Source organism: Dasypus novemcinctus, chromosome 8, assembly GCF_030445035.2.
Source record: "Dasypus novemcinctus isolate mDasNov1 chromosome 8, mDasNov1.1.hap2, whole genome shotgun sequence".
In the NCBI taxonomy this organism is placed as follows: domain Eukaryota; kingdom Metazoa; phylum Chordata; class Mammalia; order Cingulata; family Dasypodidae; genus Dasypus; species Dasypus novemcinctus.
In genome coordinates this window covers 48930414-48949366 of record NC_080680.1, presented here as the reverse complement: position 1 = coordinate 48949366, position 18953 = coordinate 48930414, and the positions used below count along the sequence as shown (strand labels likewise).

At 39.0% G+C, this 18953-nt stretch overlaps 1 protein-coding gene across 3 annotated transcripts in view; it reads right to left on the bottom strand.

Annotated features, from left to right (window-relative positions):
* KDM4C (lysine demethylase 4C) overlaps window positions 1–18953 on the bottom strand; it is a 518173-nt gene that overhangs the window by 66419 nt on the left and 432801 nt on the right. For all 3 annotated transcript variants that reach the window (XM_071216722.1, XM_058301838.2, XM_058301837.2), the window contains one exon: window positions 10759–10944. In XM_071216722.1, coding sequence (XP_071072823.1) covers window positions 10759–10944 — 186 coding nt within the window. The remainder of the gene's footprint in view (window positions 1–10758; window positions 10945–18953) is intronic.

Genomic DNA, 18953 nt, shown 5'->3' with positions numbered 1-18953 from the left:
TGCACCAATGCAGATTTCTCTCGAAATTTTAAAATAAAACCAACATTATTTGCAGTTTTATAAGGTAAGAATAAAAATTTTCCACATAAAATTAAAATATTTTGATACATATACCCAGTATATTCAGTAACGAAGCTGATGGTTTTTATTTCCTTCCTGAAATACCAAAGCACCGTTATTCTGTCACATGAAAATTAATGAAAAATGCTGATATATTGCTATGATTTGCTTTAATTACTTATTACCAAATACAGGTATTAACTACCTTCATTCCAACTATCACTAAATTATCGTTTTAAAACTTTATCAGTTTTTATTATTTTTTCATTTCAGCATGGTTTGATGTTCTTGAGCTTTTGTCCTCGAGGATGACACAACTTAGGAACATGATTCCTTTGTTCACAAGCACACTGTCAGCTATTTCCAAAATAAAGCCAAGTTGTGTAACTGTAGAATGATCTTTCAAGTTGCTTCCAGACTGGATTTTTAATACCATGAAGCAAGCTGTAAAGGCTCTCTCTCTAGAAAGCTGAATTTCTGAATATTATGGGAGCAGGCTTTTTCTCTGAATACACTTCAAATTGGACCATTTTTAAATCTAAAACACAGCAATTTTACATGTCAGGGCTTCAAGATTTGGGTAATTCTCTTGATGATGCATCAGTAAGATCTAGAGTGGTGAGAGAAAAGAGACTGATAAGGAATGTGAACGCAGGGCTGTCTGATACGAAGACTGTTTTGACTATACCACAGTCCCAAATGCGGGCAACTCCTGAAGTCCACCTCTCAAGTATCTCTCACGTACACTGACACTTCATGGATCTATAATTATCTGGGAAGAAAAGGTCCTTTGAGGTTAATTTCTCAATCTTTTGTGAGACTTATCAATATAATGGAGGTTCAATAAATGTGTGAGAAATGGAATTTTTTTGTTGACACAATCCAAAGTTAAATCAATTTCATAGTAATAGCTCTAAAATTATTTTAACTTTCTTACCTCCTTTAACAGAGTGTGCCAGGGCTGTCGGATGCCAACAGATTCTGCCTCAGGACTGGAGGACTTAACTACCTGCCAACAACCCTCAGCATCACTCCTCTGGGAATCACCCTTGCTTGGAGAAAGCTGCCTCTACAAAGGTTACAGCCCTTCCCAGGACAGCCTACACCCAATGGTGGGTTGATAAGGTTGTTTAAATTATCCCCCGACATCTAAGATCCATCTCTGCTTTAGAACTATCTTTGTTGAGAACTCTTTATACCCCAACTTCTCAGCCTGCCTAATCCTGCTTCCTTCCCCCTCCCTTTCCTTCCTGGGTGATGATCCCAAGAACACTTTCTAAAACCCTTTCTGCCCACCAATCTCCACCTCAGACTGCTTACGAGGGCTCCTACACCACATCCCAAACAGGACTTACTCACCTGGTCTATGACTGTATCATCACCCGGCTTCTCTTTGAAGCCATTCCACACAGCACTTTTATCTCTCACTGACCTATTTTTTTCCCTCCTTCTTGCTTATTTTTACTTCTCACTTCTTACTGATGTTGGAATATCTGCTTCTCCCCACTTTCTTACTCACTTCTAGTTCACTAAATAGAATGAAAATATTCAAATTTTATCTACAATAAGATCAAATAGACTCTGAGGTAAGATCTAGAAAGCATTTGTATGATTAAAAGGCCTGAGCTAAAATATACACATTTTGTGCCACACATTTAGGTTTATGGTCATTCATTGGTTAATTCTGGTTACTTATGCCATTTTAGATAGCTGAGGTTGTTGAATAAGAGATCTCCTAATAATCAAATCTCCACAGTAGGTGAGTTTTGACACATTAAAAAACATAGCCTCAGGCAGTGGATGTAGCTCAAGAGTTGAGCACCTGCTTCCCATGTACGAGGTCCTGGATTCCTAGAACCTCCTCAAAACAAAAACAAACAAATGTAAAAAAACAACTCTCACTGGGGAGCGGATGTAGCTCAGTGTTTGAGTGTCTGCTTCCCATGTCTCATACCTCCTTAAAAAAAAAGCCTCAGACCCCAAGATAGCTTCAGAGTCTTTCAAAGGCTCTTTAGGCCCATAGGAAGCAAACACTGTCTATGTGCAAAATAAATAAGCTGCCTCAGGCAACATAGGTCCTAATACTTTTCAAGGGTATCTAGATGTTTCTAGGAAGTACATGTGTAATAACATTCTTCTGCCCAAACAGATTAAAGGAAAATAACTCAGTCAGGGGCAAGGCAGTAAACTGAAGGCAGAGATGTTGTTTGAGACACTTGGGAACTGACTCTGTTTTCAGCCCCCAGATGAGGAGGTGACCTGGCTGACTCTAAGTCTGCTTCAAAGAGCCAAAGGCTTACAAAACTTCCCTTAAACAGAAAGGCCCAGAACGTTAAGAGTAAATTCTCTCAGAATGGAGATGTAAACCTCAGATACAGCGGAACTGTACAGCAGCAAATATATGGCTTTTATTCAGATCTAGTACCAGCCAGCACCATGCAGACAGCACCCCAAAAGGAAAGCCCCACTGGGGAACGACAAGCAGGGGAAATGCCACACCATGGTATTCTGCCTCTGCTCTCGCTACGTGGCCTCTCTACTTCTGGTACATTTCTGTATCCTTGGCTAATTAAACCTGCAATGGAGGCATCTGTTCTATCTTCCCACAAATACAAAATCCCCTTAAAACCCCTTGAAACAGCCTAACATAGAAGTGGATCTGGAATGGCTACAGTTGGTATCAGAACTGGGAAGGCACAAAGACCCTTACCAACTATTCAGATTATGAAAGAGGTAAAGGGTAAGTTGAATATGGCTCAATGGAGACAAAGAAGCTTCTGGCCTAGGACTGTGAGGTCACTGTGGGAGGTTCTAGGGAAAAGAGTGTTAGTGGAATTTGTCTCCGTATGGTGCACAGCCAGAACAAGTGCCTAATTAGTAGGACAGCCCAGAGGGAAGCTCCTTGGCTGTCCCAAACGGTACTATTATAAAAAGGCAAGAATAAATGGGATCCCAAAGGAGAATTAAGCTGGGAGCATGGGAAATTAACTGCAGATCCCCTCAAGACCTTGTACTACTAGCAGGAAGTATGGAGGAGAAAGGATTTTATATTTGCTGACCCAGACCTTCCTATGAAAATGGCTGAAGAAATGGGAGTGAGACAGCAAAATGAGGGGTGTTAAAGTACAAAGGTTGAAATGGGGGACACTTATTTAATAAAATTAAGAAAATCTCTATCTTCATTGGCTTTACCTGATAAAATGAACAAAGGAAAGAATAGTTTTAAATTTTAGTTTTAGTTGTAACAATCCTAAAAATTTCTCCTCATAGGCAAATCTGGCCTTAAATTTCTATCAAATGGGATAAATTGACTGAGGTGTCAAATTAACACTTATACTGAGAAAAGGGAGAAGGATTTCTTCTTTAAAATGTCTCCTTGACTTAGGAAGATTATTCAGATTCAGGTGTGACTCACTGGCTCCTCTTTTTCATTTATTTCTTTCTTTTTAATTTTTTAGCCTTGCTGAGAACTCTTTGGTCTAGACTTTTACTTTGGTTGGAATTCTTTTTTTTTTTAGTAACATCCGTGCAAACTGAAGACACTGTGGGAAAAAATTATGGAAAAGAAACAAAACATGCACAAATACCAGATAATTATGCATAAGTCTATGAAGAAAGAGTTGGTCATGATGAACTTTATTGAACTAAACATGAGGTAGCAATATCCCAACTGTTAAAGGAAAAAGAGCCACCAAAACAATACCACTGACAGCAAAACAGAAAGGTAGCCAAAATCTGAGAGAAATGGATAAGGATTTGTGGAAATGACAGATCACTGTTAGATGTCAGATAAGTATCAGGTAAGTTCTGGTTCCCTTTCTTAAAAGGATGGCAGAGAAACTAAAAAGGGGGCAGGGAAGACCCATGGAATTGAGCAACAAACTAAATAAGGGAAAAAAACTGTAACAAATGTATCACAACAATGCAAGGTGTTGGTGGAGGGGTAATAATGTATGGGACCCCTGTATGATGTTATACATGTTTATTTTGTAAGTTCACAACTTTTACTATACACTTATTGTTTATGTATGTTCATGTATGAATGATATACTTCAATTATATTAAAAAAGAAAGAGAGAACATAGAAAGAACAGATTACACTCATAGCTGCTTGTGGTGTATATCAAAACCACTGAAACCAAGACAAGTTCACTGGCATTAGAAGGCCACACTGAAGGTAGATAAACCTTTTACATGTAATTAGTTTCTTCCTCTTAGAGTCTCCCTCTCTCTCTTCCCACTACGTCTGATTGGTTACCAAGTCCTGTGAGTATTCATCACAGGAAGTCTCCAGAATCAAGACCCTTCTCTTCACTCTCATGACATGGCCACTATGGAAACCCAGTTTCCATTTCCTCTCACCTGGACTGTAGCATCAGCTTCCTGATTAGGTTCCCTGCCTTTGTCAGTCTCTTCCCCTCTCTAATCCAGCCTCCCTTCTACCTCAAGACTGAGCTTCCTAATACTGTTGTGCTCATAAACTTCCTTTGGTGTACCAATGAGTATAGAATAAAGCAAAACTTTCTTCATTTTGAGTAAAATAGTGACAAAGGAGTCAAAAGAATCCCCTGATAACCATGAAGAAAGGAGCTATATCTGGGATGAGTTACTCTTGGAATAAAGCCACCAATAGCTTTTCCTACTAGATCTCAGCACCGCTGCTTCCCATGTGTGTACAACATGCACAATGGGTAATTTATGTTTGCACTCAACTAATGGGTGGACTGAATATCTGTGGGTCTTGCTCCTAGGAGTTCTCCCCGAAACAATATTCTCTTTGCCATAGCCTATCTACTCTAGAGAGGATACACTTATGCTTCATCTCCACTCCAAGAATGGATCCTTTCTTAGCCAAGCTCATTCCCCTAGACTGAAGAAAGGAGGGGTATACTTTATTTTAATTCAGAGGGATATAAAAACAGAGGTTGCGTTGTACACAAGGCATGCACCCTCCAATTAAATCAACCCACTTCTCCAGTCTATCTCCCTACCACCACTTCTTCCCAGCCCTGCCAGAATCCCAAATTACCTTATATACCAGTCATACTGAACTTTTCAACCTTCCTTAGATAAACCATGCCTTTGCAGAAGTTTGTTCTTTGGGTCACCAAAACATTTCATTTATACCTTTATTATAGTCTACCCTTATTATGGTAATGGAGTATAGCAGCTAAGAGCCTGGACTCTGAGCCAAATTGCCTGGTTTAAACCTTGAGGTCTTCCACTTACTAGATGTGTGATATATATATATATATTAAGTTATATAAACTTAAACTCACTTTGCTTCAGTTTCATCATCTGTAAAAAGAGAGTAAGGATAATACCCACCACAAGGGAGTTTTGAAATGAGATAATACTGTATTGTCTTTAGAACTCAGCTTGTCAGTGTTGCATTAAGGAAATGTTAACCATTGTTACCTCTTCAAAAATATGTCTGCTTGAAACACATGTGTGGATGACCTGGACAGAAAAAAATGTTTGAAGTTGTGTTGAGAAGTAAAAAGAGAAAAAGTTATGTTTATTTCTAGGATACTTCATAGTCTCCATATATCCTAAATTGAAAGGTTTCAAAGCAATCTAACTAAAGTTCTCCATAACTAATCTTTGAGTTCAGACAAACTTTTTGATGAACTGGCTAAATAACCACTGAGATAAGAATGGGGAGACTGGCAATATGCTTGCAAAATTTATCAAACAATTTCTCTCAAATACTGAAAGGCTTGGAAAAGTGGCTTCATTTTCCTTGGTTTGGGTTTGGTTTAAAATCTTGGGACGAATCATAATTTCTAAGATTTCCACTGCACTTGTATCTCCTCCTCAAAAAGTTTCCAACGTTTCAAAATGTGGGGAACTATCCTGAAAGGAATTATGAACTTTGCTTTTAAAGAAATGGAGCTGAGAAAGAATAAGGAAGTCCTCTGAAGAGTATGTGTCTTGTTATCAGGAGTCTGGCACTGAGCACTAGGGACAAAAGAAGATGGTGGAAACAGGATACCCAACTCAATGGGCTGGGACCAATCCACTCCATACCAACAACTCCAAAACCATACAGAGCCCAGAGCCAAATGTCACTCTTCTATTTTCCCTGAAAACCCTAAATCTTAAGTACCACGGGTCTGATGATTTTATAATATTTAGTGCCCTGTATTTTCAGTTGTTTTAACATTCCCCTGAAGTAAGGACTTCTTTTTCATTTCAGATAGAAAGTGCTTAAATGCTGCTGAGAGGACAATTTTCTAGACCTACAAATGTGGAACCACTTCCATGACACTTGACTCAAGGGTTTAAAAAAAAAAAGATGGAGGACATTATGTTGCATGAAGCAAGCCAGACACAAAAGGACAAATATTGTATCATTACGCTATTATGAGCTAACTGTACTGTGTAAACTCATGGAGTTAATAATTAGAATATAGGTCACCAGAAAATAGAATGAGGGTAGAGAATGGAAAGCGGAGGGTTAATCAGTGCGTGCAGGAACCACATCATTCTTTTGGTGCCAGATTTGGCCTCAAATACAGCTCTCAAAGAAAAGAATCCTGGGCTCCATGACGGGTGACATTCCATGTTAGGGACACTAGAAATCAAGATTCTCTTGGCATTTGTTGTTACGTAAAAGCAATGATAGTTTAAAAGACACCTGGAGGAGGTTTTATAAGATGGACGAAAGAGGTCACCTTGATGCGACTTCAACTGGTCCAAGTGTGACAGGAATAAGAATAAACTGAGATTCAACTGGTACTTACTGGGTCTCTGAAGGCCATAATTCTTGATGATACTCAAAAGGATCAAATAAAACAAACTATGCCTGGTAAGCAAAGTCCCACCTATTAATGTGAATCAACTGAATGTCACGATTATAAAAATATAATCATGTGCCCACCCATCATAGGTCCAAATAGTACAATATGGTGAAGCACATTTGTAATCATGGTCTTCACACCAAAACCCTCTATAGGAACTAGCAGGATTAAAAAAACATAAGCCAGCATCAGGCGCGGACTCTGGGAAAACAAACTTTCTAGAATATGAAAAGCTGGAAAGACATATTGTTCATGCACCTATTTGGGAGTTGACTCTGCTTTCCTTCCCCATATTAGTATGTGATCTTGATGATCTTAATTTTGGTTTAAGAATTAAGACAATCTCATGTTTATAAAAATTTTATTAAATGAGAAGCATGGATAATCTGTTTTCCTAAATAAAAATCAAAAGTTGGTTCTTTGAGAAGATCAATAAAACTGACATATCTTTAACTAAACTAACAAAGACTAGAAGAGAAAGGATACAAATAACTAGAACTAGAAATAAAAGGGGGGAAATTATTACTGACCCCACAAAAATAAAAAGGACTATAAGGATCCTATGAACAAATGTGTAGTGGCTTGATATTATTGATGAATTAAAAAAAGAAACATTGGATTATGTTTGTAAACGGATTTCCTCTGGGCATAGGAGATTATATTGGATTCCGAGCTTTTACTGAAGTAATTGTAGCTTTATAGGCCATTTCAACTAACTCATATGGGCAGCCTCCTCTGCTTTGTCAAATGACTGGGTTATGCTACAGTTAGCCTGTACTTTATTTTACAGTTTTCATGGCTATCATTAAGCAGTTTCTCATTACCCCCAAATAAGCAAGGCATAGCTGTGAATATAGACAAACTACAGGTTTAGCTCTAAGGAACTACATTAACTACATTTGGAGTTTATAGGCAAGAAATACTTGAGTAAACCTCAACTTTTTTTATGCTTGAAAAAGAAGAACACTTAATGCAATAGGGGGAATCACAGTGCTTTTAACCAAAGCTGCCAGGTTCTATAAACTTCCTCTGGTTAGTTCCAAATTATTTGGAGGAGGAATGTATATTTGCAATCCAACTGAAGAATAGATATGTAACAGCTTTAAGGAATACTATATATTTCACAAATCTAGTGTTCATAGTGCTTTCATTCCTAGAGAACTTTAGAAAGGTAATTTACGAACACTAAAAAATTTCCCTCAAAAGGTTAAGCCCCCATGTGTAATGTAAATCACATGACATTTTTCCACCGTTTACAAAATATGCCAAGCTTAAAGTGGATCTCCTAGGGGAAATTAGTTTCTAAACCACCCCAAAGTCATATATGTTCTTTGTTATCATCATTTATAAAACACATTAGTAACTTAAACCTGACTAAACACTCCATATTTAAGAAGAATGAGGTCCTGATTAAACACCTGGAACACTTCAAAATAATCTTTAGTAACCATAGAGCTTTAGAATATAAAATAGGAATGTATGAATATGGTGATACACAGGAAAATATAACAATACACAACAGTTAACAGTAACACTGTAATATCTTTGTGGCAATGGCAAAGAAGATATATCAATTTTAAGGGGCAACAATAGGCGAGTATAAGAGAGTAAGGGACTTTTTCTTGTGAAGTAATGAAAATGTTCTAAAATTGACTAAGGTGATAACAGCTCAACTCTGTGATGATAATGAGAGCCACTGAGTATACAACTTGAGTGGACTGTACAAAGCATGGGCCTGTATAACAGGGAATCCCATGATGGATGATAGACTATGGTTAACAGGACGAATGTGAGAACGTTCTCTCATGAATTATAACAAATACATAATACTTATACAGGGTGTTAATAATCAGGTGGGTTGGAGGAAAGTACACCAAATGTAAAATATGGGCTATAGTTGGTAATATTTTCACAATGCTCTTTCACAGTTTGTAACAAATGTTTCAAAGCAATGCAAGGTATTGGTGGTGGGGTGACATATAGGAGCCCTGTATGATGATGCACATGTATGTTTTTTAAGTTCACAACCTTTACTACACACTTATTGTTTATGTATGTTCATTTTTGAATGATATACTTCAATAAAATTTTATATTAAAAAAAGAGGAATGCATGATCCCAAGCAAGGTTTTAGATGAAACTCTAGTATCATTTCAGTTTTGGGGTTTGGAATTCAACAAACAAAAGAGTGTGGGTTGAAGACACATTTAATCTGCCTGCTGTTCATTAGCTGATTGAGCAAGGACTGTAACCTGAGCCTGGTTACCCTAGCCTTAAAATGGAAATAATAATACTTGTGTGGTCCAGGTCACATAGAAATAGCAGTAGCAGCAGAAGTATGAATACAATTTTCATTTCTTGAGCTTTTCTCTGTGCTTTACACTGAAAACAACACTATGAGGTAGGAAGCTAGACTCAGAGATACAAGGAATACAAGATACAAGGGATACAAGATACAAGGAAGCTAGACTCAGAGATAAGTAACTTGCACAAGGTTCCATAGTCTGTTACTGGCAAAACCTAAGTGTAAATCTTAAGTATTCTGATGCCAAAGTTCAATATCTTGTTTACATCTCAAATGTATTCACATAAACATAATGGTAGTGCTATTGACTGCACACTGTAAATAGTACTGCACTATGTATTAATAATGTATTGCTATGCTTTTTTAAAAAAAAGTTGCTAAAACGTATTTTCTGCTGAATACATAATATTATCTTAGCAAGAGGCCATCAACTCAAGAAATTATGGAAGAATGCAACTTGAGGCCTAACACAATGGAAAAATACTGAAAATAACTTTAAAATAGATATGACAGATAGTGACGTGTTGCACATTTGATCATTCACATACATCCACTCAGAGTACCAACCCACAAAGTAAAGCATCTCTTAAGATGCCAATGGAAATAGCTGGAATCATTTTATAAACAGCTAGGAGATTTGTTGTATATGGGTTATGGTTCCATAAGCCAATGCTGACAATCTGGCAGGCTACTCACAAGAAGTTATTAGAGACAAACACACTAAGCATGCTAGGATGCAAATAGCTAGTGGCCAAGTCTTCCAGGGATAACAAAGAGCAGCAAGTTAGCAAAGCTGAATGCCACAGCTACCTCTTTGCAGCCAAACAACATTATGGTAAACTGGAAGGCCACCAAAGACAAATCAACTATCTCTATACTGTCACAATATTTCTAAGCATTTAAAATAAAGGAAAGATTTCATTACCAGGAAGAAATTCTGCATTATAGTTAAATCACGTTTTACTTGGTGGCAAACACTAAATTCCCAGAAATAGAGTTAGTGCAGAGTGAAATGGAAAAGGCAGCAAAAGTTGATTTCTATACTTCTTTTCTATATTCCCACTTTTCTACAAGATTTTCTTCACCCTTCCCAAGGCCTCCATATTGATCCTCACTTATCCCTTCCCAAGCAGCAAGACTCTAAACGTTCCTGACCACTCTCCCTCCCCGTTAAGTGCATTCAGAAGAAAGGCAATAAAACCTGAAGGCGACTATACAGATTAAAGGCCATTACACAGATTAAACACTGCATAATTCCAGCACTTACCTCCCAGAAATGGTCTCTTCCTCACCCTAGATATGTGCAGTGCATAATATGTACAACTCTACTCAGCAGCCCTGTTCTGGGCTCCAAAACTGGAACTGGCATAAGGAGTTTTATTCATTCAATATATATTGTGTCTAATGTGTGCCAAACATTGATGGATCCTAGGCAAATACCAGTAAATAATAAAGCAGAATCCCTACCCTGCCCTCAGGAACTCACAGTCTGAACATGTTAACAATGAGTATCATTACACAGTGAAGCATGCTAGGCATGGGGGGCGGGGGAGGTGTACAGGTGGGGTTCCATGTGTAGTTTGGCCTTACCACATTTGGGTTGACTTTATGTCGAAAGCACGTGATGTTCACCACGTATGGCCAATCGTCAGGTTCCATCAGTACCCCTGCAGCATGAGCACATGTGACATGGAAGGAGGCTGGGCAGCGACCATAGGAGCATTGGATGCAGGCTCCAGAGACCTTCTTAACCCGTTGTCTGCAGAAGATGCATTTCTGGAGGGGTCAGACAGAAAAACGCATCAATTCAATGTCTGTAACTCAGCCACTTTCCATACTTCACAAAATAACAGCTCTTAGAGATGGAAAAACCTGATGCATCAACAAGTCCTGGCCCTTACAGTGAGAACAACTGTGGCAAGGTAATCCGCTCACTTAAAGGAAACATACATCCACCACCATCACGCAGTAGCAGACATAGGTTTAAGTCTTTTTTTGTGTGGCTAGGGAGGCCAAATCTTTATGAAACACACATCTCCAGGCACAGAGCTCAAGAAACAGCTTCAAGGGTGGTCTTGTAAATCACCCCCGAATGCCAAAGCTACCTCTGTTTCACCTTCTGAGTGGGACGTATCTGTACATTGAGAGACAAAATATGACTTTGGAAGACAGGCACCTACGCTCCTAAATTAGATGAGGTCTTTAAAAGTACCCAAATAACATAGAGATAGGCTAAAGTTTTCCCTTTACAAGAAAATGTGAAGTCTTAAATGGGCCAATGTGGAAACCAGGGGCTCAAGTGTTTAATAATCCAAATCCGAAACCTTCATAACAGATGCAAAAATAAGTCTCCCAAAGTGAGAAAATTGAAAATCAACCCAACGGGCATAATTTTGTTGAATATCTGTAGCTGACTGTGCCTGAGGAAGAAATGATGAAAATAAAAACAGCAATAATGATTACCACAATTCTTAAATTGCATACAATTACCTTAAACATTATCATTAATTTGTTATGAAAAACAGAGAAAATCAAGCAGCTTCACTAAATGTAAGATTTGTGAACTAACACTAGAAGGTTAGGTATATAAATAAATGACTGTTAGAACAACACCAGGGTCAGGTTCAGAAAACAGAAAAAAGAAACAACAAAACAGAATGATCAAAAAGCTCAACTTTTCACTCTTACAGATATAAAGGTCTGCAATCTGATCAAATGCTGGCTACACTGTTCTTTTATAGATACAATTTCTTTCCTAGGACAAAAATGATACTTAAACTGAGCTGTACATGTCAAAACCAAAAAGGTGCTCAAACCCCATGGTTTTGCGGTACTATAATATTTTATCACAGACCTGCAAGAATCAATGTGGACTTAACTTCTAACTCTTCTTTGCCCTGCCATCTGATCAGTGACTCAGTCTTACGGATTCTATACCATAATCTTGCTCCCTATCCATTTATTCATACTGCCACTGGCTCTGCTCATGGTTTCTTACTTAGCTACTAATGGCCTCCTAACTGGTCTCACCATCTTTTACTTCATTCAATTTTTTTTTTTTAAGATTTATTTATTTTTCTTCCCCTCCCCCTTCTCCACCCCACTGTTTTTTGCTGTCTGGGTACATTCACTGTATGATCTTCTGTATCTATTTCTCTTTTTGTCTTCTTGTCTTTCTCCTCGAGGATTCACCAGGATTTGATCCTGGGGACCTCTGATGTGGAAAGAGGTTCCCTGTCAATTGTGCCACCTCAGTTTCTGGTCTCTGCTGCACTTCACTCACCTTGACTCTCCCCTTAGTCTCTCTTCTGTTGCATCATCTTGCTGCATGACTCACTTGCACGGCACTGGCTCATTGGGCAGGCACTTGGCTTACTGTGAGGGCCCTTGGCTCACCATGCTGTCACTAACGTAGGCACTCGGCTCACCATGCAGGACTGGCTCCTCACACGGGCACTGGGCTCACCACACAGGCACTGGGCTCACTGCACGTGCACTTGGCTCGCCATGAGGGCACTGGCTTGCCAAGCAGACATGCTTTCTCTTCTTCTTTTTCACCAGGAGGACCCAGGGATTGAACCCGGGTCCTCCTATATGGTAGGTGGAGGCCTTATCACTTGAGCCACATCGGCTTCCCACTTCATTCTATTTTGATTCATCTTCCCCAGGGTTTACAACATAAATCCAATGTAACCCCCCCCCCCCCCCCCCGCTTAAAATCCTTCATTGGTTTCTCCTTGTCTCCAAGACATTCTAGAAAAAGAGGAACAGCATGAGATGGAAGACTAAGGTGTATAAAAGGCCATTTATGACAAACCTAAGCAGTCTTATTTCTCACCAGTCTCACGAAAGGCCCAATGTAGCTTGAATAAAAGCATTATCTAGTATCTTACATCTTGTCATCTTTTTGAAAATTCCTATCATTTAGAAATTTAATGGCAGATACAACAGCAAAAACTTAGATCAGGAGCTCAAAGCATAATCAGACAAGCTCTTAAGAGGTTGATTACACTACATAGAGGTTAGTGTTTGAGTAAGTTCAGATATTGACAGAAGTATGAAAGGAGAAACTGATTCATATTTTCCTAAATAAATAGGATTTTTAAAAATGTAGGAACAGTACTATGATTTAGCTAATTAATGAATTGGTATCTCCCAACCTCTGCTACCATTAACTTCCTCATTAAATAGGGACCTTCCACCCAGGTCAGCTAACAAGGTAAGGATGGTCAACCACGCAAGGAACTGAGAGAGTCTACAATTGCAAGCAGGAGAATTCCATCCATCAGCCATGTGGGATCTAAGCCCCCTCTCAATTTAGACGTGGAGTGGGCATCACCATCCCAAGGTTCTCAGGATAGAGGAAAAAATATTGATTAGAGTGGACTTACTGGTATTCTACTATAGAATTATTGTGACTCTAGCAATGGAAGAAATTTTATCATTGATGTGGAGACAGTGGCCATGGGAGTTGCTGAAGGCAGGGAGAGGGAAAAAGAGGTGTGATGTGGGGGCATTTTCAGGACTTGGAGTTGTCCTGAATAATACTGCAGGGACAGATACTGGACATTATATATCCTGCCATACCCCCTGAATAGAATGAATATGTCAACTATAATCCATGCTGTGTAGCAGTGCTCCAAAATGTATTCGTCAAATGCAATGAATGCACCACACTAAAGAAAGAAGTTGCTGATGTGGGAGGAGTGGGAGATGTGGGGAGTGGGATATATGGGAATATCTTATTTTTTTAAATGAAACATTTTGTGTGATCTATGTATCTTTAAAAGAATAAAATAAAATGGTAGGAAAAAAAAGTCCTGAGAACCTGGGAAGGGAAGTGCCCTCTCCTCCCAATGAGACCATATGTGTCACTTGCCTCTAAGGATCTACCCACCATCCCTAGAAAGTCAGCCTAATTGTAGAGTACTGTAAATTCAATGCTTTGGAGGATGTTTATTAGGAGTTGAGTAGTGTGACTTAAAAATCAAAAAGGTCCTGGCAGAGATAGAGGATCCCACAAAATCTAGCAGAGGTTCTGAATCTATCTTATAATACAGTCTACATAGTATACCCAAACATCATTTTCATTTGCTTACTGATAAACTAGTTTTCCACTAGCAATTTGACACCTACAGATGTCTTTTCTAAAGAATTTAAGTCAGTGGATTAAAGAAATCTAGGACAAATAAAACACTTCTTAAGAAGGTAAATAAGCAGTATGTTAAGAATTATGAGCAAAATCCCATGTGGAAGTTGAATGAATGGCCTGATGAGTTATGCCTGGGGATGACATAAGACCACTTTAAAGCAAAGTAGACAAAGATCAGCTGGATCAAGGTGGTGAATTAAGCCCCTCCTATTACCTCTGCAGCCCTAAATCCTAAATAAACATATAGGAAAAAGAATCAAACCATAACAGCATAAACAAAGGAGAAAGGGCACCATCAGAGAAGTAGAAAATGTGTGGAATTCCTAGAACATGGGAGACAGATGGAACTGAATTGACAGAAACCAAAGTAGAAAAGCACTGGCCCAAATTAAGAAAAGGGGAAGCTACTGTAGAAGTGAGAATAGTTCTCAGCACAAAAGGCTCAAAACCAGATCAAACCCACAATCCACAATTAAAAGACAAAGGAATCCTGGGTCAACATGAGGTCACTGAAAACTTCTATTCTAAAACAATGCTGGTCACAGTGCTTTTAACAGGTTCTCCAGGTAATTCTTATGCATATGAACTGGTTACCAAGCACTGTCATTAAACCTTAGGACAGCTATGGTACTCCATCCCTAGCCTACTGAGACACTGATGAATTTACCTTCGGAATAAAGCCCTGAGAAATACTAGGAAAGCAAAATGAGGGATATGCCAGAGGAGCACAACTACCAGGCATTGGCCTGGAGAGGAAGGTAGAAAAAAACCTGAATTAATTCCAGACCTCCTCAAGAAAGGAAGAGTTTAGAAGAAAGGAAAAAAGAATATGTCCATGGAGGGGAGCGAGAGGAGTACACTTGACTCCAGTGAGCAAAAAGCTACTTAGGGGCTAGGTAGCACGGGGTGACACACAATTTTGGCAAGGCTGGTACCCAGAGTAGAAGCTGTGAAATGATAGTATTAGTATTTAAGAAAGACCACTCCAGCAGCAAGGTGGATAAAGGAAAAACCATGGGAGAAGCCACTGCAAGGAAGACCCAGAAATACTGAGGTAAAGGATGATGAGGACTTACACCAGAGACTTGGTTCTCAAAAGGGTAAGTTTTGAGTGTTTTTTTGTCATTACTCTTTGTTCATATAGATTCTACATCTTCTAGGCAAAGCTACTCACTCACGGTTAGGTTTGAACAGTTTGTCTACTGAGGAGAACATCCTTTCAGCAACTGCCTGAAGTCTCAAAATGGATGGGGGTAAAAGTGATGCCAAATTCTAGAAGGATAAGTATTGAAAGGGGGCTAGTGGACAGTAAGATCACAAGGCATTTAAAGCAGGGAAGAGTCTGAAAAACTGGGCCATTCTCTCTTCAGTTTCACTGTTTAGGGTATCAGTGATCCATTAGGAATGGGATGAGAAGCCAATAAAGGAGGTCTGAGAAGCCAAATGAGGCAATCTAGGGAAGCACTGCTTTGGCTGCTTTAGAAAAATGTCAAAGAGGAGATGATGTCTAGGGAGACTGATTTAGCATAACAGGAAAATGCTGATGACCTGAGATAGTGGCTTTAAGGTCACTTTTCTCCTACCATGGATACTTATAATAGCTGTTCAGTCAATGTTTGCTGAATTAAACTAAATCCAGATAAGCAGATTTTGATCAAGTTACATGATCTGCTCATCTATTTCCTCAACAGTGAAAACACACCAGTTATTATGTAACTATGCCACAGGGAAGTTAAAGCATGCCTCAGAAGCAGAGAAGGGCTGGTTAAAATACCAACTACTGGCCCCTACCCCTAGAGTTTAACAGATCTGAGACTAGGCCTATAAATTTGCATATCTAAGAAATTTCTAGTGATGCTGATACTGTTGATCCAGGGATCATACTTTGCGAATGACTGGGTTAGAGGGCTAAAGAATTAAAGGGAGTTGATTACACCGAGAGTCTCTAGTATAGGGGAGCTCAGGAAATGCAACTTTTTTTCACCTATTCTCCACATCAACAGCTGAGAGAATCCTTAGGCGAGTATGATTTATAGAGAGAGCGTCGTGCATTCTTGGGGACTGGATTTCCATACGTATCCAATGGCATAGGCCATTAAGGCTACTAATGGATTGAGGAATTAATGAAGTAGCTGGCTGTGAGGCTTTGTGTATCATTAGATTCCTTGAACATACAGCTTGGCAAAGGGCGTCAAGAAATGATGAGCTGTGAAGGAGTTGGAGGTTCAAAACACATCCCTTCCCTTTTCCCCCTTTTAATATGACTTGAATATGATTTTGTTGTTGTTTTGCCAATTTTAACAATTCTTATTTTCTTTCATAAATAGGCAAGTGATTTCAAAGGAGGCACAAATGCTTTTTATTTTAATTACTGTTTCTCTATACAAAATAATGACAATGATATATTAGTTAATTTCTTTCTTTTTTTGCTCTTCAAAAACACTTTCCAAACACTCAACAGCAAGCTAACATTCCCAACTGACACAGGGAATTATGTTGGGCTCCACGGATGTTACTATTATTGCAAGCAAGTCAGAGGACTGAGGGTTAAAAACCTTCATTTTTTCTACAAATCCTTGAATACAGGTTTACTAGGAGAAGCCCTTGTTTGTTTATTTCCCCTACCTGTGAGATTTATGTTCTGCTCTTTGGTATTGATTAAGTCAATCACTTTTGTGCCAATAATGGCCAGCACTGTGGGGACACTGGTGTGATAAAAATTGAAGTCTGTGACAAAACGTTGACTCTTTAGCGGGGAAATGAACATAGAAACAACAAGCCAAAATGAAATGCAGAATGCAAGAACTGCTGTCTAAGAGCAAAATCCAGTCGAAGCAGAGAGAGGAGAGATTAATATCAAAAGAAATCATTTTACCCGTGGAGCTAAGAGTTACTGGGAGGGAAGGAAAAAAGGAACACTGAAAACTGAGGTCTACCGTGGTCTGGCACTGCAAGATTTGGGCTGCTTTGTGAAGGCAGCAATAAAATGCAGTCTCACCCCATGCAGAATTGTTCTGATCTCAGCAGTATAAGGATGTTACAAATAGCACAAACACCATGAAATTATATGGTAAAAACACAATCTGTACAACAGCTCATAATATAAGAAGGCCTCTGCCAAAAAAAAAAAAGTTATTTCTACACTTCAAGTTCAGAGCATTATAGTAAATGGTTCATGATGCCAAGTGTGCTGAATTAAATCCTTATTTATGATATGTATGAGAAGCCATTTATCTCAGTGCTTTTTGTTTGGTGAGATTCATTCAGCAAAAGGTGAGAAAGCTAAAAGTCAAATAGTAGGCTAAAGAGGAAAGGGCAGTGAATGAGCTCAGCTAGGCAAAGACACAGAGCTAGAAAAATGGGCAGAGGTTGCAGGGGATCAGATAAAAGGCTATACTTTTTCAAAATAAGGCTAAAGAGTCATTATTGGCTCTGAAAAAAATGGTAAAGAAGAATCGCAAAAGAATTTAGAACTAGAAAAGGTCATAGTAGTTCATGCACAAATTAACAAACATCTTTTGAAACACAACATGTTAACTGTCTAGTCCCACCTTTGTTTTATTTTGGACCAACAAACAGATACACCACAGGGAAGATGACTGAATATGAATTCTTCTGGAAACTCCTTTTAATCCCAGCACCAGAACACTGGCTGCATATAGTATGTGCTCAATAAATAAATATCCATTACTAAATGCATGATTGTTTCCTTTTATATAAACATATTCATTCTTTCAGCTGTTTTAACACTTACTAAATCTCTTTATAAAAAGGCATTTTGCAAAATGCTGAGGGATATACAAAAATGTTAAAAAGTTGGAATCCTTATATTCAAGGATTCACAATCTGATATACAAAAATAGCTATAACAAAAACTTTGCAGTGATAATCACAATAAGAGAGATAGGCACTACTGGATTTGGAAGGAGAGAGACCTGGGTTAGCAGAGCAAAGGTGAGGCCAGCATTTACCTTTGAAGCACTCACCTAGATGCCTATTTCTATCCCAGAAATTCCACCATTTTTCTACTGAGAAGATCTAGAAGAGTGCCAAAAGAGGATGAACTTCATGACAGTCATTTGAGGGAGAACCAATAAAGGATGGCTCAGGTCCCAGAGGCCTGTCATGCAGCAGGGGAGCTCAGGCAGGTCACCCAGACACCACTTTAAACCAAGGGCAAAGAATCACAGAGGCCAGGCACTGCTGGGGCAGTTCCATCATGGTAGCTCTTGATAACTCAAAATACAGTAAGAACGGAATTTCTCCAAAGTCAGTTATTTCCTAAAGTTATCTTCTTGGATTTCACAGGCAACACGCAGTGCTTTTACTGCAGATCAGGTATTGCACTGGATAGCTGTTGGGGACATGCCTGCATACTGGCTGAGATGACAGCGGCAGGGACACAAAGTCTGTCAACATAGCTTGGAGAAGTTGCCCAGCAGGGTTTTGAGGGCACTAAGGAAGCCAGCAAGAAGTGGTGGACTGTGAACTCGCACTACATGGCTGGTAGACTTCAGCCATTGTACATGGGGTGGGATAAGAAAGGAGAACAAAGGAGGTGGAAAACACAAGGCAAGAGTGAGTTAATAAGTATGAACACAGCCATGGAATGACAAGGTTGAAAAGGTGGGAT